We start from the raw sequence: 25498 nt of genomic DNA on the forward strand, positions 1-25498 counted from the left end.
AACACTGGAAAAAGATTTTTTGTTTTTGAGGGTTTTTTTTCCTGCTGGAATCTCATACTCTTTTGCTCTAAAATCCTTTGCGTGCAGATTTTTGTAAGTGCAGCCTTTTGGGTGGGTTTCGGGTCCCTTTTTGCATGAGAACTGAGACTGCTCGTGGAAAGAAGAGGTGGGTTCAGGTGGCCGCAGCAGCTAAGTGTTTTCAGCGAGCCGCAGTGGCCAGCAGCAGCCTTGTGAAAGAGGGGACAGAGGGGCAAGCTGGGGAGGGGGGGAGCAAGGTGGTGATGTTTGGGAGAGACTTGGGGTGCATGGTGGGGGTCAGAGCTGCAGGGAGGAAAGGGTGAGCGTCAGGCTGGAAGCGCCAGCACTGGGTCCGGCCAGGAGGAGTTGTGCAGGGCTGGGGCCAGGCTGCCGGCGCGGGAAGGGTTGGAAGCTGCAAGGGGTCAGAGGGTTTGAAAAGGGGTTACGTGGGGTGAGAAACTGGACTCTGGCTCATGAGGCCTCTGGGTGAGGAGGCTTTTCCTCCCCTTCTCTCCTGTCTGGCTGCACATTTAACAGATTTAAGGGTAGGGAGATTGTAGGATTATTGCTTTTGTAGTACAACTTCGTTTCTTGCCCCCGTCCTGGCAGTCTCTGCCAATAAATGACTTGCACATAGGTAAATCTATAAGGGATGTATCCTGGCCAGCTCATGTACTTCTTCTGGGTCATGTTATGCACTGGTGTATTTAAAATATTAGTGCATCTACTGGAGATCTGCAGCATCGGTGGGGTGGCCAGGGTAGGGTGATGGAAAGCTCCATAAGCTTCTTTCCTGCGCAGTGAGTACTAGCTGAACCAGCTTATGAAAAGCGGAATGAAACTTGGATCTGAGTTAATCTATTACAGCTCTGAAAGACTTTCAGATTCTGATACAGATTTCTAAACAGTAAATATTTTCTAAACTTAATTTGACATTTTGTTGCAGAAGAAACCATATGGGCACCAAGCAGAGCTCTGCACATGGATTCTTGCATCTGCTTTCATAAAGTGAACTGCAGCTGCAAGTGTGTTCCTAGGGGTATAATTTAAAACTGAATTTTTAGGACTAATTCATTTTGTGAATAGCTTTCAGTCAAATGAAATTCATTCATAAATGTGTTCTTTGTGTTCATTGAGGACTGTGTCCCTTAAATGTCCACAGTACACAGTATCTCTTTAATTCCTTAAATATGTATCTGTAGAAAAATAATATCTAAAAAGCATTTATGATCTAAAAACTTCTAATGCAGCCAGGTAAAAGCTATAATGCTCATACAAAGTTAGTAAAATATATTTACTTTCAACTAAGAAAAAATATTTTCCACTACATGGCTGTTCAAAAAAGAAAACCCACAAAAAACCCCAACCAAACCTGAAATAATTGAAAATTCTACTAATGGGGTAGGTCCAACATATTGTTTTCCTAACACGCAGTATGTCAGTTGTCATGTAAAAATTCTGGAATAAAATTACAGAGCAACCAATTGACTCTTCTAAAAGGCCTTTTATGGAAAAGGAAAGGGGGGGGGGAGATTTTGCATCAGTATGAGACATAAGCATCTTACAGTGAATCACTGACAAGACCAATTGTCGACAAATAGAATCAGTGAACTCCTTCCTCCTTCCACTTTAGCTTTGACTGGGTTTTATGCTGCTGGAACAAGTAGGGAGGGTGCTGGTTCTGCTTTATCCTTCAGTAAAGCTCTATTATGAGTAAAGCATGTGTCCTTCGATAAAGCTGGAATCGTGAATTGGAAACTGGAGAATAACCATGAGAAGCCATGTCTTAATTTTCTTCAGTCTCAAATGTGAACGAGATCAGTTAGTTGTATACATAATTAAAATCGTAGCTTTCTGTGAATAAAAGGACACTTTTTGTCTTTGCACAGAATATAAACAAAGGTACTTTGGTATGTAGTTGAGAACATGGGAAATGCATAATGCAGTAAGTTATTCAGGGAGTCGTCTTCCTGAGTTAAAATAAGTAACTTGATGCCATAAGACTGTAGAAGCCTGGTATTTGAGTCTGGTATGTGAGTAACTACATAGAAAGACAGCCAAAAGTTAATGGATTTAAATATAAAATCATAAGCCAAAGGTGATTAAAACATTTCATGTTAGCCTGGCAGCATTAGCAAACAATAAAGGAGAATGTCCAATGCCTGTGATGCTCTTATCTTCAACCTTGGAAGTCAGTAGGAGTTTTATTGTTGACTTTAGTGGAGTAGGACACTAAATGGAAGGTTATGTGCAACTTCGTATGTGGAATGTGAGTATTTTTGTAAGGTACTTCATTGCTAGTGAAAAGGAGGCACTTGGAGTGTGCTAAACAAATATAAAATTGTCTCTTTACAGCAGTTTTCCTGGTATCTAACAGTGAACAGAAGAAAACAGGCTGTTGAGCATACTTTTTGTCATGCATTGTGCTAGGTTTTAAATTTACATGTTAATATGACAAATAATGTAATTTGACAGTCCTGAGATATTAACTCTGTATTTTTCTTTACAGTGTAGCTCTTGCAATATATTACCACATCAAAAACAGGTATGTGAATAATGAAATCTTGTACTGAAGATATCTTTAATCAAAACAAATGAACTGCCTAAACCCTAAAAATCCATGCTCTGTTCCTTTCAAAATGTTTTTGGGTAGTAGTTTTCTTATTTCCCATGCTAGAAATGAGAAACATACTCCTTTGTATTTTTATATATATTATTTTGCTTAGAAAAATAAAAAATAAGGATTATGTACCACAAAAATCTGGGAGTACAGTTCAGCATTGAAAAACTTTGATTCAGTGTTCGGTTTTATGTGCACTGGGCAATTCTGCATTGTTGCATATGTTGCAATTACATACAGAGAAATCTGAATAGTGTCTTTCAGATTTATTTTTTTAGCTACATCTTTGTAAAGTTAACTGTGTAAATCGATGATCAGTTAATTTTAATGGATTTTGAAATAAAAACCATTAATTATACAGTAAGAGTGACATTGTGAATAGAAGTAATTCAAGATGCCTCAGAAACAGAGCAGGTCCTGGCTTATCTCTTTTGGTGTAGAATGTTTTAGATCTCTGCTCAGTCAAGTTGATTGAAATTGAATAGAAAATAGCTTCTCTAGAAGGTAACTTGGTACAGAAATTAGCTTTCTTCATGCTGAATTGTGCTTTTGTATCTTAAATTCCCCTGTCCTCATGATATGTCACAGTATCATAAAATAGTATTTCCTGACATTTCTAAGGAAAGATTGTATAAATACTTTAAGTGACTTTTGTGTCCATGGCTTTTCAATGTGTCTTTTCAGAGAACTTGGTTTAGGTCTTGATCTAACAGGCCACTTACATGTTTTTTTTCTTCTGGACTGCAAGAAGTCCGATTAGAACAAAAGGAATTACTCCTAAGTTTAAAGTTAAGCTGATACGTCATTCGGGACCATGTTTCAGGTCACTGGAACCCATCACACTTCTTGAAACAGGGCTGACATCTAAAGAGAAACCTTCAGAAGTGCACAAGGGCAGAAATGCTTAGGGCTTGATCCCTGCTGAAAGCTCTTAGAAGATTTTCCAAGACGTCAGTGGGCCTTGGACTGAAATATGGCACTATGTAAAGCAAAAGTTGGAGTGGAATCTTCTCGCAAACTTTTAATCTCATTTCGCAGAAAATGAGGCTTTAGTGATGGTGCTTGGATTACTTGTTTATCCATCTGTGGTTCCCTTTTCCCCCTTTCTTCCATCGTCCCTGGGTTAGTTTGGCTAGCTAGTCAATTTTTACTGTGCTTGACTAAAGAATAGAGATCTCAAAGATAATCAGACTCTAAAGTTTTGTGGAAATAAGTTATTCTTAAGTGCTCTCTTAAGTGTCATGCCAGCTGAGTAAAAGGCTCAGAAGAATGGGGCACATTCAGGACTACAGAGGGTAAGAAACTTCAGTAAGAGCTCATAGTTGAGCAGGAGGAATCCAGAGTCAGAGGAATCCACAGTCAAAGGTATCCAGAGCCAAAGTACACCAGACTCACTTTGTGCTGATTGCCACGGAGCTGATCTCTGTTCGCAGTAAAATATGCCCATTTGTGGTTTTACAGCACTTGATGCAAATTTGACCTACAACTAGTAGACAGAGAGGCTAAAACTTCATAAAATAGAGTCCTGTGTCATCATCTTGAAAACAAATACATTCTGAATGTTATCTTCTTGGGAAACGTGCTATCTGTCCTTTCCCTTTTGGGATGGAGAGGTGATTTATTCAGGATGAACTGGTTCCTGCTTCTCCCTCTGGAAGCTGCCCAGGGGAGTGCGTGCTGTGAACGTGCCCTCTGCTGCACTCGGGACAGATGGTCTCAGCAGTGATGCCGGAGCAGGCTTGCGTACGTCAATTAACGACTCTGAAATGAAGGATGTGAAACGACTGTTCTGTCTTTGGTCGTCTCTGATTTAGAAACGGAGGGACAACGTGGTAACGGCATTCAGTTGTACTTGCTGCTGAAACAGCAATAGCAAAACATATGTTCTGTTTCCTGGCATTATAGGCGAAAAGGAAGTTGTTGATGTCTGTGGTAGATTTTAATTCATTACGAGGGGTGGGGAGTAAGAAACTGCTGTAACTCTTATGTAGAGTCAAGGTTGGTTTTGACAGAAAACGAATCAAGCATCTGCTTTGCCAGAGAAGAATTCAGACAGTATTTAGTTGTTCCTTTTCTCCTGGAGAGTAGACTTAAAACTAAATTACTTCCTAATATTCCAAACTCTCACCAGTCCCAGTTTTTTGAGAAACTATACATGAAATAGAATATTCCTTCATATGTTTCCCACATTTCATTTGATTGTAACATTCTAGTTATCATTCCTTCTTTTCCCAGTGTCCCCCATCATTGTTATATTGATTGGCTTTCTGCAGCTTTTGTTGTGCTTACTTGTTCAACAAGTGGTGAAAGACTACACCTTTGGAGGAATGCATAACTGTTGGTGAATTTGGTAAATAAATAAATTTGCTAAATAAATAAACAAAATAAAATAAACCCCAACAAACTAACCATGAAACATGCTTAGATCAGTTAGTAGATTGTTCATTTTTGAAAGATAACAATGTGAATTTGTTCTAGTGAAGACAAAAACCTCTCAACTCTTTTCTTTTTTTTTTGGTGTAGTAGGTTTTTTAAGGGCAATCAAATGTGCCTTCATACCATGCAGCAGCTACAGCATGAAGAAATAAAATAGGAAATTCTTTCTTTCTCTCTTCTCATTGTGAAGGTCCACATTTTACTGTAGCACATCAATGATTCCAGTGAGACTACTTCTGCATTAAGATACTAATGTACCCCTAAATTATGTAGGGGTAAAAGAGTCTGGCCTGAAATCCTTGCTTATTAGGAATTTTCTAGTAATTATCTCAGTCTGGTTTTTTGTATTAATTTAGGTACTCCTTTTTTAAAAAAAAAAAAAAAGTGTTTATTTCCAGTGTTAGCAGGCTTTATAGCAGAAAAAATGTCATCTTCAGATGTTGAGTTTTAAATGTTAGCTGCTAATAAGTACGTTTTGTAGACTTGAATCCACTGTGAAACTCATGTTTGCATGCTCTGAGAGACACGTACGGTTGAGTAAAGATAGAAAACATATTCAGTGGTTTCTCTCTTAAGAACTCTATGACCAGAGTACCAGGGACGCTATAAATAAAGATGGGATTGTAATAAGTAGGTCACATGGATGCATCTGTCCAGAAAGTGTCCAGTTCTAACTGGTACTGTTATACCACTCGCTTTTGTGATTGTTAGTGTTCCTGCCAAGATTACACACAGCAAAAATCTTATATTGCATGCTGGATGTTAGGCTTGTGAAGTTGCATCAGCTTGCATGCTGATCTTGAGCAACAGGGATCTGAGAGAGAAATAGCAAATAAAACCAATGAATAGGAATATTATTTTGTCTGAATTTTTTGTTGTATGTACTCCTTTTTGCTTACAGAAATCATTAGTAGGCTAGAGTTTTCCAAAAAAATAAAAAGTGAATTATGTATGTATTAACTGAAGGATAACTAAAATTAGTGTTGCATATCTGTAAATGTTCATGATGTTGTCAATAAAGGAGGAGGAGGAGGAATTAGGAGATTACAAGGATTAACATCATGAAGTTAAGAAAAGGCGAGTCTGTCCTCAGAAATTCATGCCCTCAGAAAAGGCCTGATTTTATTATAAGTTTATAGTAGTACTTCTTAGGCTGTGAAGAAGCCTTACAGTAGAGAGCACAAAAGCTGTGTATCTTGGACATTGAAAGCTGAAAATTTTAGCATACTTTGTAATATGGATTTCATGTTACACGTGAACCTTATGGCAGAACAGGTCCAACTTCTATTTGAAAATCACATTTCTGCAGTGTTTCTAAGCACCCCACAGCATGAGGAGTATTGGAGTTTTAACAATACACTTGTGTCTATGAGAGCTGCATGCTGTCATGTTCAGATAATGACACTACTTTGGTTTTAATGCTTTTTAGGGACACAGACGGAAGAATGCTCTTAGATATTTTTGATGAAAACCTTCATCCCCTTTCGGTAAGTTCACCTGCCTCTTCTTCCCTTTCATGTGAACTGTCTTTCTTTCTGTCTGCTTCGTTTTGTTTCAGTCACCTATTTGGAAGTATTTCTTCCTTAGAAATCCGAAGTGCCACCAGACTATGACAAACATGACCCAGAGCAGAAACAGATTTACCGCTTTGTTCGGACGTTGTTCAGTGCTGCTCAACTGACTGCTGAATGTGCCATTGTCACCCTGGTGAGTGTCTGAGAGATGACATCAACCATCTGACAAACCCAGTTTTGTTCTCAAAGCTTGGCTTGGTATCATTTAATAAATCTAGGTGCTACCGGGGATTTTTTTCTCACCATGGAGACCAAGGAAGTTTCTTGATGGGAAGAGATACTACAGTTCATTTTCTTGGGGAGACTAAGTGATGGAAGAAGAGATTGGGTAACATGCAGCACAAAAGCCGGGGTTACGTCTTGCCCTCACAGAGTGATAATGTTACAGGCTACCAAGGAGACTAATAGAAAATGCAGGTGGCATAAGTGGTCTGAACAGGAGGGAATGTTAAAAGCAGAAAGGCTTCCACTTTTGGGGGGTTTGCTGTGTATCATTGTAGCTCCCAGCAGAGACTCGGGAACAGCTGTGGGTAATTTGATAGCACTAATAAGAATTGACAGGCACATGAAGGATTCGGTGAGTGACTGGGACATGTTGGTGATGGCTTTTTTTTACTTGCACTGTACTTGTCTTTCAGGACCACATCATAGGATTGAACAATTGTACTCAAGGCTGAAGTTTAGCTACTTAAAAATAGTATGTCACAAAAGAAGGTTCAGATTTTCAGCTGGTGTGGATCAGCATAGCAATGTGGATTAAAGGAGCTAAAGTAATCTCCACCAGCTGAGAATTTATTAATTTTCCTGAAGTTTTTATCCTGCCAACTCTGACAAGCCTCTTCAGCTTTCAGGCACGATTTTGGCCATGTTCTTGACTCAGAGATTTTAAAAGTACAAAATGGTTTTTTACCACTACAACATGTGGTTTCATAACAGCTTTGTTATGCACTTTAGATGGAAGAAGGGGAAATTGGAGAAGGTGGATTTTGAAGCCCAGACCTACTCATTTCCACTGTTAATCTCTCTGCCTTAGCTTCTAAGATTAGTTGGCAGGCTTTTCTCCTTCGGACAGTCAGAATGAATTGCACTAGCCAGTACAGAACAGGAATATGAGAGAAATAGAGCAAGAAACACCCTGCAGTGCTCCACCCTTACATTTTAAACTCTCTACCTAGTTGCTTGACCCAGCCATTACTTGTTTTCTGAAATGACATTTTGTCTGTCTCTTTTACATAATTGCACTAAGTACTTGTCCTTCTCCCTTTTCTTCCTAAGTGTTTTCTGCTGGAGGCAAGATATGTTGTGTGAATCAGTATGTTCTTCTGTAATTTAATTAATCTACTGTCAAATACAGTGGAACCTTGTTGTAGTTATCTGTTGTTTGTTCTTAGGTTATTTGATCAATGAGGACACTGTTTAGTAGAAAGGAAGAGGGCTTTTTTTTTTAATAACCATATCTTCCTGTTATTGCAATGCATGGAAAGTTCTTCCGCACAAATCTTGGTCACCCAGGCATATATTTCAATACCTTTCATTTGTAACTACTTCCTTGCCTCTTCTGGTTCTCATGTAATTTCTCTGCAAGTAACTTTTTTGGTGTGATCTGCAATGAAGTATAAATGTTTTTAACTCATTTGTTATATTGCAGAGGCAGTTTCCATAGTTGTTAGTGCTTGAAAACTTAGGTGGCTTGGGTTTTTTACCCCACACGATGGTAACAGATGAACTGTTTTATAGCCTAGTTCTCAAAGCAGCTGTGCAGATGTTTGCGGACAGATTTGGTGCGGGTGATCAGTGTTACTGTTCTGCTATTCTTGCCCATGTTTTCAGGATAATAGCACCTGCCTGACCCCTCTTTCCAGAAAGCTTCAGAGTTTTTGGATAAATAGTGTTTTACAAGTATGAAATGCTGCTGCTGCTGTTCTCAGTTTCCTCTGTACTTCTAGATCCTGTTTCTTTATTTCTTAGTGTCATCAGGAGGGGCCCCAGAGGCAGATCATGTTGTTTCTGAAATGTTCAAATGTGGAGATTAATCTGTTAAAAAGCAATCAACCCTTCTCCCCTCCCCACACTCCTGAAATCTTAATAGTGTTGATATTGCTATTTATGAACCCTCCAAGTGCTTTCAATTTTGATATCCTGTCTGGAGAAGAAGAGAGCAGCGTTCCCTGCTGGAGCTTATGTTTTGCCATAGTCTGGCTGTCCATCAGAGAGCAATCTGATAGCCCTGTCTGCCACTTGTTCCTCCTGGGAGGGTTGCCAGAAGGCACAAAGTAGATCTCTGGAGATCACAGTACGTTTTGAGCAAGGTGCTACAACTATTATCTTTCTTTCACTCACTCTAATTATTTCTAAACAGTCCTAACCACCTCTTTTTACTGCCCAAGTTATTAACATAGTCTAAGGTGTGTAGTTGAATGCACTCGCTGTTTGTCTTTTTACATGCCATTAGCCAGGTAGAAGCAGCAGTTACAATTGGTTATATAGCAGTCTGTATGTTCAGCACAGGAGCTAAGTAAATGTGAAACTCCAGGCTGCTAGATAAGCTAGTCTCCAGCAAAAAGCCGGCATTGTGTTGCTTCAAGCACTTAATTAAAATATTTCAATTAAAGGCTCCACTATTACAGCAAAACCAATTTATAATTAAACAAAAAATTTAATTTTCACACAGCCTCCAGAGCTGCCAAGAGATTTCCCATACTGATACATGAAAAATTAAAATCTCTGGTTGAAACAATTAAATACTAATTCACAATATTTATTTATAAAATAATACCGTAAGAATAAAATTAGTTTTAAGAATTGTGTTGCTAATTTAAAGTCTTGTAAATAATGTTTTTGTCCCAGTGAACAGCTGAACTATACTCTGTGACCTGCCTTTGTGAGAAGAATAATACACGTGCTTCTCCCTTGACCCAGAGTATTCCCACCCTTGCTAAAACTGAGAAGTGCCTGCCTCATCTTCACTGTCTCCTCAAGCACAGAGGTGGCAAGTTGTACTTATGTTAATCTACTAATTGGATAGCAAATAGAAATGTGAACAGGAACATTATCCATACCAACAGGAAAAAAATACACTGTTTGCATGTCATGAGAATTAAATGTTTATGCATTGTTCTTTTGTTCTGTAAAAACAATCCTATTAACTAGACCTGAAGAGGAGAATATTCCAAGTTTTCTGCTTTGCCTTGGCATGACTTTCTGGGTTTTTTTGCAAATAGGCCAAATCTAGGGCTCTTAATATACTTCTGTGTCCATAGTAGTTTCAGAGAGGATACATTTTGCATTTGCAAATAGGCAAATATGCTAGGTCTATGCTATAGACTGATCAGATACGGTGATATGTAAATACATACAATACATGAGCTGACTTATTTCTGTGATGTTCAGAGGGGCATGCTTTTGAAATATGTTACAGAGTTCATACTGTGGCTGAGAGGATTTGATACTGGGAAATCTGAAATTTGAAGTACGTAAGAATAAATTCTCCTTATGAAAAACAGGGATTTAATTAATCCAGCCAGATGTTCCTGAGTTCTTATTTTACTCTTCACCAGCTAGGTAGGTAGAGAATATTCTTGAACCGTGTTGTGAAAATTGTAGTTATTTGAGGAGAATTTTTTTTTCTGTGTGTTTGGAGGAGATGAGAAACCTTTTAATTGATTTCCTTTCACGGGGATATTTTTACTTTTAAATGCTGATAAAATACCTTTTTTCTTTTTTCATATTTCAATTGAAGTATCAAAAATCTGATACTTGTTTAAAAGAAAACAAAAACACAAAAGAAAGTGATCAGAGTCCGTAGAGACACTTGAGCTGCAGCAGAGGTCCTTTTCAGCTGGCCCGGTATAACTACTGATCCTTATGCAGCTACTGGAAGATGCAGGTTCCTCCGAAGACCTCAGAGTACAATGCAAAGTACTGTTTATTGCCTGGTTTGACGCTGTCACTCACCATCCAGTGACCATAAGGGATCGTGAGTGTGGTTGGGTGAACAAGGCAAAGCATGGAAGCTGGGCTCCACCTCGTGCAAGAAACCCATGAGAGGAGTTGTCTGTATCCAATACTGTTGGTGTCCACCTTTGTCCTGGGCTTCAAGCGTTCCCTGGGAGATGGCCGAAGCCCACCGCTTTGCCATGTCTGAAGAAGGTCTCGCAGGCGCAGAGGGAAGGTCTCTCCACCTGTGCTGTGGATCCCAAGCCCCTTGGTAGCTGACCGTGTGTCAGGGTACACTCTGGAGAAGACCAAGAGGAACAGGGCCTTCGTACCTGTGCTCCGGGCACTGGCGGGAGCAGAAGACTCAGATTCTGGTCCCTGGTTTTAGGGCTATTCTCATCTTTTGACTACAGTCTTAACATACAACACGTGAATGATTATCGTTTAATACTCATACGTCTCTCAGTCAAGTCTTGCTTTAGGCCTGCTGGGATGTATACTTCATAAAAAGACAACATTCAAGCTGGGGGTTGGGAGGGAATTCTTTTTAAATCCCCAAGAGAAGAGGACATTCAGTCAAAGAATGAGTGTCTGTTTCCTGATGCATCTCTAAGGGCTTCTGCATGGGCAAGGAATGAATACTGATCCCAGTTTTAGACTGGAAAGTCGATGTTGCCTAACAGTGTGAGTGTGTTTTATGTGTATTATAGATCTTTGGCTTAAAATGAGTAAATTAGGGGGCAAACCTGGGGATGTGTGACTTTCCTCTCAGTTCCGTTAGTGCTTCTTATAAATATCTACAATGGTACTTTGCACTTGTTCACATTTTCAGAGTTTTGTGACTGCGTTTGTTATTCTTTTTCAACACTTGGTCTCAGAAGTAAAAATTGGGTGAGTTTGCAAGGACCATGGTGATGTGATGTCCTTTTCCACCAAATGGATGGCACCAGACCTTTATGGAACATTTCAAGTGCCCAGCTGGGCAATTGCAAAGCACAGTTATTTCTGGAGAGTCGTGGTAGGGAACTGGCTGATTGCTTGGAACAGAGCATATGGCAATTTAGTGATTGGATTAGAGCCGTAATTTGTCTATATGGGACCCACTACCGATTATATTTTTTTCCCATACAAATATCTTTTTAGTTTCAAGGCATTGTGACACACTGAAGTTTTCTTGTTAAAGAGAGAGAACTGTGATGTGTTGGGATGGAAACTGTCTTCGTTAGTTATTCTGTGCTCCTGCAACTTATAATGTGGGTTACCTAGTGAGTTCATATGGAGTTTAAATGGGAGAGGGAGGGAATGAGGTTTTTGGAAATACATGTTCATTTGTAGATTCTCAATTATGGTAATTAAAATACCAAAAACATAGTCTCCTTTCTGTTAGTGTAAATCAAGTGAGAAATAATTAAAGCTACTAGAGTTTTCTTGGTAAAATAGAGATAGAATTTGACATAAAGCAATATAAAAACGGCATGAGAAAAGATAATGCTTTGCTTTTGCTGCTGCTCCAAATTCAGAATTATTCTAGTAATGTCAGTGACATTCCTCAGTGATTGCCTGTTTCTTCAGTGTGCTGAGACTCCCACTCAGCCTCCTTGGAGGCAGTGCACAACTTCTGACCTCTCCATGTTGCACCACAGGAAACTCTAATGCTGCAGACAGATATAATCACAGAATAATTTAGGTTGGAAGGGACCCTCTGGAGGTCACGTCTGGTCTGGACTCTTCTCAAAGCACAGCCAGCTGGATCAGGCTGATCAAGGCCTGACCAGTTGAGTTCTGAGTTTCTCCGAGGATGGAAATTTCATAACCTCCATAGAAAACCTGCTCCATTTAAAAAAAGAATTACAGTATTTTGGGTGCTTAGACTGCAACTGCAGTGTGATAAGAAGTGTCAGTGGAGTATTGGAAGTTAATGTTGAACAGCTTCAAAATGAAGTAAAAAAGAGAAACAAAACTTCTATAAGAAGCCATAGTAAGATTTTAATACAATTTGAGTGTTCTTTTGGATTATGAAATATTGAAATGAAATTATTTGACACTTTCATATTTGGTATATATCCTCCTGAAGGGGGGAAAAAAAAAAAGAAGAAATAAACCTCCTCTGGTATTTTAACTTTTCTTTCTACTTGAGAGTATTATATAATATACAAAGTACGCTACAACATCCTCTGAGATGGAAAAAATGAGATGCTGTTTTGCACTAATTAAAACTGAACTCTTCAGTGCTGTCTTTAGTTTCCTGTTTCTTCGAACGGATTTATGTTCTGTTGATTGGGATGTTGTGTAACCAATTCTCTGCTATCCAGGATCATGGGGAGCAGGACATCCTAGATAACTGGGTCAACATTGGATGCTGTGGTTATTATCAGGCACTCGGGAAGTCCAGGGTAGATTCACCCAACTGCAAATAATCACCCCAGGGATTAGTTCTGGCTCAGCGGTGGCCCTGCTGGAGCAGCACTGCTGGAGCTTGGATGCTATTGCTGATCCTGTTAGTTTGTGCCATGTTACAGTTCTGTGTCTGGATAAAAAAAGCCCCCCAGGACTAGCGGTGGTAATGGATGGCTAAATGCTTCTCCACTGTGCTATTACAAGTCCAAGTCCTAAGAGTTAAGATCAGAGTCATCCAAACTAGGCCAGCATGGAGTCATTTTGGGTCTGGCAGATTTATGAGCTCGAGATATGTGCTGAAACAAATCAGTTCTGTACCTCTGCTGGACCTGAAATGGCTTTGGAAGCCACTTAACTACATTCCTGTGGTGCTGTATCTAAGCTAATGAGCCTCTCTAGAGTTCATTGAACTCGAAGCCAATTTAGGATTATCTATACCCACGGAGTGGTAATTTTATTTAATTAATAGAATTAAATTCTTTTTAATTCAGATAAATGAATTCTTAACAAAGGAAAATCACCCAATTGGTTTCATTTATGATTAAATAATTTGCTGATACTCCAAGTGTAAAGGTCAATCATTGCAAAATATTGGTGCGAGTCTGTGGAAAGAGGTGGAAAATAATAATCCAATATTGCTCTTCTGAAATCTTAACTCTGTGCAGTGTATCTTCTGATGTGTGCTCAAGTTATTAAAATGTCTCCAATGACGTGCAAGTGTTATCCATCAAAGCTGGTTAGACTGACAGTCATGTAAAACCATGTGGTTCATTCCCAGAGTCTGATACCTCCATTATTAGCCTACTGAGGTGTTGAGTTTGTAAGTAAAAACGTATTGATGGACCAATGTTCATTGGTATTTTCCAGATCAGAATTGCATTTTCATTTCAGCTAGGAGTTGAATTACGTTACAAATGAGTTTTGAAGATTGTAGTGTTGTTGGTATTAAACCTGAGTTATACTTGTTCTTTGCAAGCTGGGAAAAATTCCCAATGATATGTTGTTTGAAGCCACTGAGAGTTTCTGCTAATGTCACATCAGTAACTTTATTTAAGACTATTTAAATAGTCCTGTTATCGTTCTGTAAAAAATCTAAAAACATACAGTCATAGAACTAAGTGGGTAATGATAGGTGTGATGAAGATGGCTCTTGGAAGCTATTAAAGTGTTTGAGGAGAACTAGGTGTTGAATTAAGGCAGAATAAATCTGTTGTCTTTTTGGAATTCAACTTCTGAATGTTTAGTAGAGAAGTGCTCAAAAGTTTTGCCACAAAAGCTTAATTTCAGAAGAGGCACTGCAAAGGATGAATTTAATTGAGAAGTAACATTGGTATAACAGCTTCAATTTGTTTTAAGCTTTAGTTCCATTCTTAAGCATGGTTACAGCTGTTAAAAGTGGGTGGAGGCAAATCATGGCATTTATTTTAATTTATGTCTTCTAGATACTAAAAGCTCATTTTACCTTTTATTAGTTCTGTTTCTATAAAGGAAGGCGTGCTGAAATAATGCAGAGGAGATGAGGTTTTTCAGACTTCTGTTTAAAAAACAAAAAAAAGGCGTTTCTCATATTGTTTCTTCTGCATTTTTTGGTCTTTTGACATAGAAGTAAATTTCTTCCAGCATTCTGGGATGCGAGTTACAATATTCTTTTCTACAATGAGCTTTTAAAATTCAGCTTTATAATATGACTTCGCAGCAGCTAGTCCTGAAAAACATGTAGAAATTGTTTTGCTTTTGAAAATTAAGCCAGTGAAATTCATTGCAACGCACAAATATACTGAACCGCATAGAACAGAGTCTGATACAAACCCTATATTTAAGAAAATGACCTGTGTTTAAGACACTGTTCAATGTATAGGCATAATTGCATACAAATGGCAGTTCCATATGTCACACTTACCATTACAGGGTCAACATTTTCAGTGATGTATTTTATTTTCTATTTTTTTAAATGAGGTGGAGCATGCCTGCCTGCGTGTGGGAAGACTCGCTTGCTTTTGCCAGCAAAAGCAGGTGGTGTTCTCCCACCAGCCACAAGTTTGTTTGGGATGAGTAGCATAGTCACTAACTACCCACCAGCCTTCTTCAAACGGGCTGAGAGCCACCTGGCCCTTCTCCAAAAGTCTGTACTGATTCAGCACATCTTTGCAGCAGCCGGAAGCGTCCCCCTTCAGTAGTGTAGGCTGCCGAGTGCATGGCAGACTACCTCTCCTTTTTACTCTGATGTCCCATCAAAGTCAAAATCTTGGTCCTTGGGCTGTTACCATGGCCTAGGCCTAATATATTGAAATGCTCTGAGATGAAAACAGTGGTCAAGAGCTCTATTTGTGAGGAATAATGAACTTTCTCACATTTGCATAGGAGGCAGAGCTCACTTGGCTCTGTGTATACTGCTGTTAGGAGGATGCTCTACATCAGTAGGGCAAGAGCTCAGGTATGTACCAGCCTAAATTTCACAATCTGCAGTCACCTGGTTCTCTCCAAATTAGAGCTAGAGAGGGCGAGCTAGAACAAAGACTCTGTGTGTGACTGAGTGGGCTTGATTGAAAGTTGGAAGAGCTACACTAATGTGACAGCATAGGCATATTTTTGGGTGACAAGTCCTAGATTACAGTGAATTTCCACATTAGCTGAGGACCTCGAGAAACTTTTACAGATGTTTGCTGCAAGAAGTCATCTTGTTCTTCTTCTGTCTTCTCTTACTTGAACACATACACTTAAAACCCAAGACTGAGTCAGGGAGGCCACAGCAAGTGAACAAACAAAATGGTCTCTTTTAAGGCATTTTCAAGAAAGGAGCCAGAAGCCACACTAAGCACCTTTCTCCTGGCAAGGTATTTATCATCTTCAGTTTTATCAGAAGATGATACAGAGCCTCACTCCAACAAACCTTATGTCTGGAATTAAGCCCAAGTTATCACCAAGGACTCAAGAGTGATTGATTATTCATGTCCTTCAACATGCTATTGGAAGATGCTCAAATATGGTAATGAAGGTAGTATAAGAATAGTGTCTTATCAAGCTCCTATTTAATTTTTAAAGCTGATTTCTCAAGTATGTGCTGGTGGGAAGGTACTAGCAAGTTTATGCTCCCTTTTTACTTAGATGTAAATTCATCTGCTCAAGGTGTAAGTTCATCTGTCATGAATTATTCTCCTTTATGTCTTTCCTTGCAATATCATTCTTATCTGTTCTTATCAGTTTACTTTTTCTTCTCTGAACGCCTTTGCATTTGAGCCCACAACAGAATCCTTGCTTGGTTTTCTTTTTTGTTTCTTTTTTCTCTCTCTAAGCTAGAGCTGCACATAAGGAAGGGTACTATTTTCTGATTTTTATATGCTTTGTGTATCTATAGCTGTGGAGTATTCATTCAAAACTACTAAAACTGTGTGTGGGAAGTTGAAATTTAAGAGGTTTTCATTAGCAGTCGAGGGTCAAATTCAGCACTGATGTAAAGCAAATGAAGTTCATTTCGTAATTTGAGTGACATGGTACTATGGCTTCCATACGCTTTCTGCTTATGAAGCTCCCTGCATTAGCAAGGTGTGTTACTTTAAAGAAGTTTTCTGCTTCCCGGGGACAATTCCAGGGAATGCTTTGTGTTCATAATTCAAGGAGCAGTTTTGCTTGTTAAGTTGAACAAGTTTGTGCAATATAGTGTGTAAGGGCGTTGTTTACGCAGGCTGCCTGGAAAGCAAAAGGCAGCCTTCTAAATAGAACCATCAAGTAGTACAAACTCTGGTGAGATCCATATGCCACCTTTTTACTGAGCTTTGTGTTTCTGTGGTTTTATAAGTATTACTGGGCCACTTAGAGGAGAGGTGAGTCCTTTGAGTCTCCACCACTCTTCCCACCTCACCCACTTAGACAATTTTTTTTCAGTTTCTGTCTTGAACCCTTGCCTTGGAGTGACCACTTGCTTATTTTTAGGGACTTAATTTTAGTTTCTCAGAGCATTTAAACGGTGCTGTTTATTTTGGACTCATACACCACTTGGAAAGCCTTCATAGGCAAAACTCCCAATACCAAGTTTTATACATCAAAATCTTTCAGAGTGATGCTCTAACTAAAAAGTCAAAACTCTGTTTTTAATAATGGGCTTGACACGTAATTTGGGATTTGTGATTTTGTACTTAAATAGTGGTTTGCCTTCCTTATGAAGGAAAATAAATTTTTGAACAATTAGTGATATTTTGTTTTACACTATTATAAGATAATGTTACGGTTTTCTTCAGCGTTAGAATGGCAGATGGGCCAATCATAGCTAAAGAAGAAATGATGTTTTCAGGAGCCTGGCATCTGGCCTCTTGAAAAAGTCAGCTTTAGTTTTATAATATTTTGCTACCTATACGTTTCTTATTTTTTAAGAAAAAAACTGAAATATCAATGGTTTTATCTGAAGGTCTCATGCTGTAAATATTCTGACTTTACAGCTGAGTATAAGTTTGTTTTCACAGAGATTTTTTAATGTTTATTATGCCTGTCTTTTTGTGCCTAATGACGTAGATTGAGTTCAACAAAGTGTCTAAAACAAGATTAAGGTTAATTCCCCATTAACACAAGAAAAACAGAGAACCCTTTGGGGAGTGAGAAAGCTAAAGGTCTTTTTACTGAGTTTTTTTTTTTTTATTTGACGAGTCTGTAATATCCAACATACTGTAACTATTCAGACTCTTTGAGTATTCTATAATTTAAAAAATTCATTGAAACCATTTTGGCATTGGTAGTATCAATGAGATGGTGCTTTTCCAAATAAGATTTCTATTCATCTACCATTTTGTATGTACCTTCCTCTTATAAGTTAGTTGTTACTTGTTTAAAGTTAGTCCAGTATTTATTTGAAGGTGAGATATCCCCAAAACTTGGGATAAATATTTACTAAATGTTTTGTGGGTTTTGGTAATAATCTATAAATCAGTCATTATCCCTCTTAAAAAAATGTTTTAAATTGGTAAGTAAAAAACTTCAACGTTATTTTAAAACATATCTATCTTAAAGGAATTTTTTCGGTTTTCTCTAGCGGCCATGTATTTCTTCTGTTAGAACAGAAGTAATTTTCATTCAGCATCTGTAGAAGAATATCTTTAGGTATTTAAAAGAAAATGCTGGTCCTTCAGAGTCTCAAGCAGTGTTCTGTTTTTATAAAATATGCAGCCTTTCAGGTAGGTATAATATTTTGCATGTATATTGTACTTTCATCAGAGTACCTCATGAAGTCTCCTGCTAGTTTCTGTCAGTCAATGTAGACTCTTGTAAGAGTATTAGCAACCTGAATAACCACCTAATTGCTTTTTATCACAATGCAGTGAAGAGGGTTTTATAAGATCTATTACAAGATACAAGGAATAGGTTGTTCTTCAGTAAATGCAAACCTGTATTCTTATAGAGTAGCATATCAGGACTAATTGTTGGTTGCAGTAAATGTGTCTGTTTTGTCACGCTGAAGCACTTCCAGTTTCAAGTTCTGCTCCTTCGTGCAGAGCAAATGGTTCCACAGGTGAGAAACGAAACTGCAGAACAAGTTGACTTGCTTCCTGCTAGTGAATGCAGTAAAAAATTCTGTTTCTGAATCAGAGCAGAATTTACTAACTTAATAAATGACTGCATCTGATTTTCCTTAAATCATTGCCAGAAGAGTGCAGTGAAACCTGTTTGAAATAACCTCACGGTGGACTGAGAAATCTGTTGCTTGGGAGAGGTGGTCTGTTGAGAAGAGAAAATTTTGTACTTTTTACACATAAATTCATTGTAATATGACTGTTAGTGACCATTACAGACACTGCAACTCGAGTTTTATTTTCTTTCAGTAAGAGTAGGAAGCAGAAAACTTATACTTTGTAGTGGCCACTTTGAACAAAAGTTGTCTGATATTGTGCGGTTTCTATTTTTTCCCATGATTTTCTTACTCTGTATGCCATTTATACTGCAGAGTGTGTGATACAGTTCATTTTGTGGGCTGGATATCCATGTACATGTATTCAGATATTTTATCTTTTTTTCATAAAATGTATTTTTTTTCTGTAAAGCTTTAAATTATACAACAGCTGTCTACTGTTTTCAGTAATCTTGCTGCCAAGCTCTAATTACTTGTACATATCATAATTATGAAAATTAATGAACAAAACTATATGAAGGATGTAATCAGCCTTGATGTTATTGGTGACTCATAAAAATACACGTGCTTCAAAATACATGAATTATTATTCTTTAAGTAGTAGTATTTTCTGCTAATGCTAGATCTTTCCAGAAGCACAAATCACTGAAGGTCCTCTGTGTGCTTGTAAGAGTGCACGTCTTTATAGAAAATCACAAGTGAGCTATTACGGGTTTTAAAGTTTTCCCCCTACATCCCCCCCTTTCCCCTTCCCCTCAAATCCTTACCAGCAGGTATCCTACATTGAATTTTGGATATATTAGCTATTCTTTGGGTATTATTTGATCAGGTGCTAATAAACATTAACTTAGTCAAACTGCAGGAGATTTATTATGTGTCTTCTCAGCTAGTATATAAACGGTGTAACTGTTGTGGATTGCAGAAGTATTCAGTTTTGTTCATCTCTCATGTAAATATTCATAATTGTTGTCATTTCCCTGTTCTAACAGGGGATAAAGTAGGGGGGCACACAGATCACCCTCAACCAGTAGTTCTTAGAACACGTTTTGTTTAGCAGTCTGTTATTGATGTAATTGAGCTGCTGTAACCAATAGCAGGTAGCTATTCACACAGCATGTTGAATTATTCGCTCCTGTGGATCCCTCACCTATTCACCCATAGTTCCCTGGCTGGAGCATCAGCTTGGGGGTGAGGTGGGGGTGGGCAACCTAGCTCTGTGTTTGGAAACAGAGGGTCATAGTGCGCACACACACCCTCCAGCCTTCCCCAGCAGCTTTTTGGTACGTGTTCAGAAAGTCCCTCCGGGGTCCCTTGTTTCATCGATGGTGCGTATATAATGCTGTAGTCTTTGTAAGTAGTACCCGCCACCCTCTTGGATGAGGTCTGGGTCCTATGAGCTCTGGATGATGCTAGCCCGTGTTGGTGGCCTTGGGCAGTTGGGGCCAGACTGTGGTGTCCCGAGTTCGTCAGTTCTTGGGGGTCCAGCAGGATTACTGTTACTCGTCTCCAGAGCTTATCGGTCCAGAGCTTATCAGTCCAGAGGAAACTGTTATGAATTACCTTCTTAGCACATACTTTTCCTCTCTGTTCAGCTTGCTGTTTCTGTGGTAACTTCCTCCGTCCATCCTATAGGTGCCTATAGAATCTCTTCACACAGGCTTGCCAGAGTAGCCTGGCATGATGTGATGCCATATCTGATAAATAATTGCCCGTGAATTACAGCTATAGTTTTTTGTATGATAGCTAGTAACTATTATTGATAGCGTACCCTTGCCTTCCTTGTTAGTAATTAGCATTTTATTTGTTTACATTATTATTTTAATAATTTATTTAAGCTATCATTTGAATTCATTCCAATGTGTGACTATATTACTAACAGTTACAGATAGAAAAATAACAGGGTTTTTTCTGGTAATATGATCAGAAGGCAAAGGTCAACTAAAATATGAATCGTCACATCCAGTCTTGAGCTTGGTATAAATGTATGTATTTAAACCTACAGTTTTTATCAAAGAATCTTCTTGAGAGCAGATTACTGTTTTAAAATCGCTGGAATGGATTTATGAGAATAGTTTTCTTTTTCATTTCTACTTAATAGCAAAATAGTTTGAGTTTTGATTTTAATGTGTTTCCACAGGTATATCTTGAAAGACTTTTAACTTATGCAGAGATAGATATTTGTCCAGCAAACTGGAAGCGAATTGTACTGGGTGCAATTCTACTGGCATCCAAAGTTTGGGACGACCAGGCAGTGTGGAACGTGGATTACTGCCAGATCCTGAAAGATATCACGGTCGAAGACATGTGAGTGCAGTATGTTTATCTTTGTCAATGAATGCCAAGATCTGCATGTATGAGGGGGATGGGAAGTTCTCTCATAAATTACATAAAGTTTGTATATCTGCATTGTATCTAAACATGGTGGATGTTGATAGATGGCATGAGGTCTACTTGACAGTTGCTTACATAGAAGACATGAATTATCTTTGTTTCCTGGTTGAAGTGTATTTTACCACTGGATGTTCATGCACGGTGCTGAAAACAGACCTGCAGAATATTTAAATGTATGACTTGACAAAAAAACCCACATCCAATGAGTCTGCATGTATTCACTTCAGCAACATTTACTGTCGTGCTAGTTCTTCATACAGAAAGTAGACTAACATGTAAGGCAGGAAAAGAATTTGTTGTGATCCTAATGACCCTTAGATGATCACCCACTTCATTATCCAAAATCAGTGCTTTTGGGTTTTTGATTTTTTTCCCCTGTGTATCCTGCTGAGTTCATTTCCAAGAAGGTAAAAAGCTAGTATTTGAACTTGCAAAGAGAAATTTCCATTTTTCCACTTTTTTATCTGTTGGCATTCTTAAGAAGTGCATATTGTAACAGCATAGAGAGTTGTGGTACCTGGCTGGATACTCCTGAGTCATATTAAGAGTATATTCCAACAGTGATAAAAAGAACTGTAATAAGAATAAACGCAATTAAGATCTTAATGTTTACAAATGCTAAAATGAATGCTCACTTCACTAAATAGCCTAGTGCTTTTTTTTGGTTGGTTGGTTGGCAGCTATTACATATACTGGCTGAAGTGCCTGGGGTTTGTATCATCTATACATTCAGGGCTGAGTCACATACCACGCGTGCTTTCCGAGGTGCCCTTACCTGAGCTGGCACGCGTGCGAGAGCGGCCCTGGAAGGGCTGCAGGTGGAATTGGCGCTGCGATGGTGCCAGGGGCCGGATGCCCTGACGGGCCACTGCGGCTCTTGCATTCAGAGAGTGACGTTTTCAGTCTACTGGTGCACCCCTTCTTTTATAAGAACTAACAACAATCACATTATTAAAAAGATGGTTTAGTACAGTATCTGTGTGTTTCAGAGCTCTTTTAAGCAGAGCTAAGCATCTGTAATGAGAAGCATAGAGACTCGTCTCTGCTTTAACTCACTTAAGTCAGGATTGCAGCCACTGAAGAGAGTTTGTTGTGGATAACCACTCTGGGAGGAGGGAAGAGGGAAGGAGGGAAGTAGATGAGAAGAAATGTTTATACAGACAGAATGTTTTTTGAATCTCAGTTTGCAATCTCAAAGCAGTGAAAGGCCAAGCGTTTTTGCTAAAGCAGCCCTAATTTAGTTTCTTAATAGTTCGCTGTTTGTCAGATTTATAGCAGGTCTAAAAATGATCTGCAAGGGAAAGGTTGAATGTTAGGAGTCAGCTGATGGCTTTAAATTAAGCATGCTTATACACTGCTAGATAAGACTTATAAATTGTGAGTAGCTGTCATTGCTCAAGTATTAGAAAAGTTATCTCTAAATCTTGTATTAACAAGCAGTTTGTAATAAGGTGGGGTTTTTATCCTGAGTCGAAGTGAAAAACACAAAGCTTGCATTGCTGTTGTATGCTGTAGGTACTTTCATTAGTTTGGGGAAAACTCTAGTTTCAAAATAGAGGTGGGAAATACCACATAATGCCATTTCAGTATCTGTTTTAAAATATGTAAGCTACTTTAAGGATGGTTGATGTTACTTCTTTTCCAACATAATCCAGACAGAATGAGATTTCGAAAATCAAAGGGGGGGGTAGGAGGGGCAAGAAGCTAAAATCAGGCCCTTCACATTTCTGTGTGCAGTATTATTCCATGCAGAACAATTTGATAATGCTTCCTTGACTGTTTTGAGTGTTTCCTGAATGATTTTGCTAAGCTACTTCTCCCTTGATCCTTTTCTCATGCTTTCAGGTATTCAGTGGCAGTAAGGGCCTCCCTCCATTCACTCCTCCTCTAAGGCAAATCTAGGAGCTTTTAAAGTATTTCTGAAGCTGGGACATGAGCTGAAGTAGAGTGCTGAACAGCTTGAAGCAGACTGACAGGTCTGACTGTGCCGTATGACAGTATTAAACAGGAATGGTTATAAATAGGAGTTTTGAAATTGCTGATTCTCAGGGCTTTTTTTGAAGGCAGGTGATGAGGCATACTGTGATGGTGTGAAAGGAAACAAAAAAAAGAGGTTATTGTTTTTGACAAACACATGTGATGGTGCTACTGTTAGAAGTTGCACTTGAGCTATATAACACCATTACTCATGTGGTGGACCTGTGCTTCCATGCTAACGTCGGCCCTCTTTCTGCCCTGCACATTCCCTAAGCCAAACTGTGATGAGTCCTCGTCCTCAAAAGTTTTTAGCTTCTTAACCTCTTCTTAAAGATTTTAAGGTTCTTGCAAACTGCAAAACCAGAAGTCTTTGGGGAGCCTGTGCTCTCTATATGGTACTTGGTGATCTGGCTCATGGACTGTGCGTTTGGGGCTCCTTGTGAATCCTCCAGCAAAGATTTTGGTGCTTGTTGACCAGCTGTTTATATTCCTGCTGCCAGTTTTTCTATATTTCTTTTTCCTCCTATTCCTAGTCTGGTGGATTGTTTTTTCTTTCTTTCTTTCTTATTTTTCAGGTAGTTGGGACAGTACAGTGTTACGATTTTGAAGTGTAGTTCTATGCAAGATGGGGGCTTTCATTGTTTATATTAATAAAGCAGAAAAACTCTAGGTGAAAATCATCAACTGCTGTGAGTCATTCAGCATAAGTGTTTCTTGCAAAACATCATGCAGACTTTTCAGTGTTTTATAAGTCACCATCAGTACATTGAACTGTGCCTAAAAGCTAACAGAGGACTTGGGAGGACTGAAGTGCAGTGTGTATCTGTGGTCATGTACGTAGCATTACCTTGAATTTCTGTGCGAATTTGAGGAGTGGCCACAGGAAAGCATATGCTAAAGCAGTCTAATGTAGATTTATGGGGGAAGGAGGGTATGGTGGTTAGTTAAATTACATTAGTTCAAATAAGAAATACCTGTATTTTTTTTGTTCTTTCTCAGCTGTAGTTAGTCTGCTGATCTGGCCTTTAAATCTGGGAGCTAGAGGATAGTAAGAATCTGAGGCTATGGTTTTTTCTTAAAGATTTCAGGATGCTCTTCAAAAGAGGTACAACCAATGTCTTTCTCCATTAAAGTAGGCTTTATATTATCCATTAACATAGACCTTTAGGCTTAGCTTGCAGAAAGTAAAATCTTGGCAGTAAAAAAGGACATTTAAAGATAATCTTCTGTATTTATTGATAGCTGTCTTAAATGTAGGTTTTTTAATTTGGATTTTTTAAAAGCTAGAATCTTCAACAGTGTGAATTCATGCCAAAGAGTCCATATCCAGCTTTTAGATAGTCTTTTAATGTAAGTTAATATTTATCATTATGTAAACATAGAATTTTGGTGCAGAGAGAGTGAAGGTAAGAAAGGACAATGATTATGATATTAAGAGTGATGTAAGAGTAAAGAGTGAGGAGAAGAAAAATCATTCAGTGTCAAAAAAGTACTGTACCAGTACTTTTTCTTTTTATCCTCAGATCCTTCCTCTTCTATTGCCAACTGCCTGCAGATTCCCTGCACACTTACACTGCAGTCAAAATGTAACTTAAATGCAATATCATAGTCAGTCAATACCTGCTAGTAACACAGCTGTGCAGTCCCTATACTCTTCAGCAAACATGTACAGCTTTCACCACCCATTTATTCTTTTATTTCTCATATCTTGAAATCACTGTTTTGAAGATATCATATGTTCCTGCATAAGTATAATGTAGGATGTCTAGTTACCATGCAATTTATGAATTTTTCCAGTGCTTAATTTTGTTGATTTGCTTATTTCTTAACATGCTTTTTCATGTACTGGTATAGGCAATAAAATATTGCTGTACCAAAGTTTTCATGGGGTGGGAGCTCAAATAGGACCTCTGTTCCTATCAGGTATTTTGACAAACATTTGGTTTAGGTACTGAAAAACAAATGATCACCACTGAATTTTGGTTGCACATCCTAGGGAAAAATTTCTTCATTCTGTTTGTGAAGACGAGAGAGTACGCTGAAAAAGTCAGGTTTCCCATGACTAGTTCTAAATGATTGATTATGAAAGGCTGAAGAGAGTAAATAAGTTCTCCAGTAATTTAGGTGTTAGAGTAATTTGCAGCATCTATGAGAGATGTCTGACAAATTTAGGGCATGTCTGCATTTTGTGTTTGCATAGCTGTGTGTGCAGATCCACCTAGTGGAGGTACAGCAGAAACGACAAGATTTTTTTTTTTTTTTCCTGCTAGCTTTTCTTTCCCAGATTGTATTAGCTAAACTGATGAAGGTGCCCTTCCACTAGCAAAAGTTTGTGCCTGGATTTGATTGCCACTGCAGCAGCAGCCGCAAGGTGCAGCATCTTTCATATTCCTCATTGGCTCATATTCCTCATGCTGATAGAACTTGGTAGACTAGGTCAGACCTTAGGCTTGGATAATTGCATCTAGCAAGAATGAGAAATGAACTTGGTTTATACCATTTGCAATTAAAAGTAAATTACATTCAGAATGCACA

The 25498-nt window shown here is 38.5% G+C and overlaps 1 protein-coding gene across 5 annotated transcripts in view; it reads left to right on the top strand.

Moving 5' to 3' along the window:
• Window positions 1-25498, top strand: part of CCNY (cyclin Y) — a 133911-nt gene that overhangs the window by 99259 nt on the left and 9154 nt on the right. For 4 of the 5 annotated variants that reach the window (XM_052806166.1, XM_052806191.1, XM_052806173.1 and 1 more), the window contains 4 exons: window positions 2528-2563; window positions 6504-6561; window positions 6662-6781; window positions 20733-20899. In XM_052806166.1, coding sequence (XP_052662126.1) covers window positions 2528-2563; window positions 6504-6561; window positions 6662-6781; window positions 20733-20899 — 381 coding nt within the window. Of the gene's footprint in view, window positions 1-2527; window positions 2564-3538; window positions 3622-6503; window positions 6562-6661; window positions 6782-20732; window positions 20900-25498 lie in introns of those variants that run through there. The other variant, XM_052806200.1, reaches the window with a different exon arrangement.

The sequence above is a fragment of the Harpia harpyja genome, chromosome 1, assembly GCF_026419915.1.
Source record: "Harpia harpyja isolate bHarHar1 chromosome 1, bHarHar1 primary haplotype, whole genome shotgun sequence".
NCBI lineage: Eukaryota > Metazoa > Chordata > Aves > Accipitriformes > Accipitridae > Harpia > Harpia harpyja.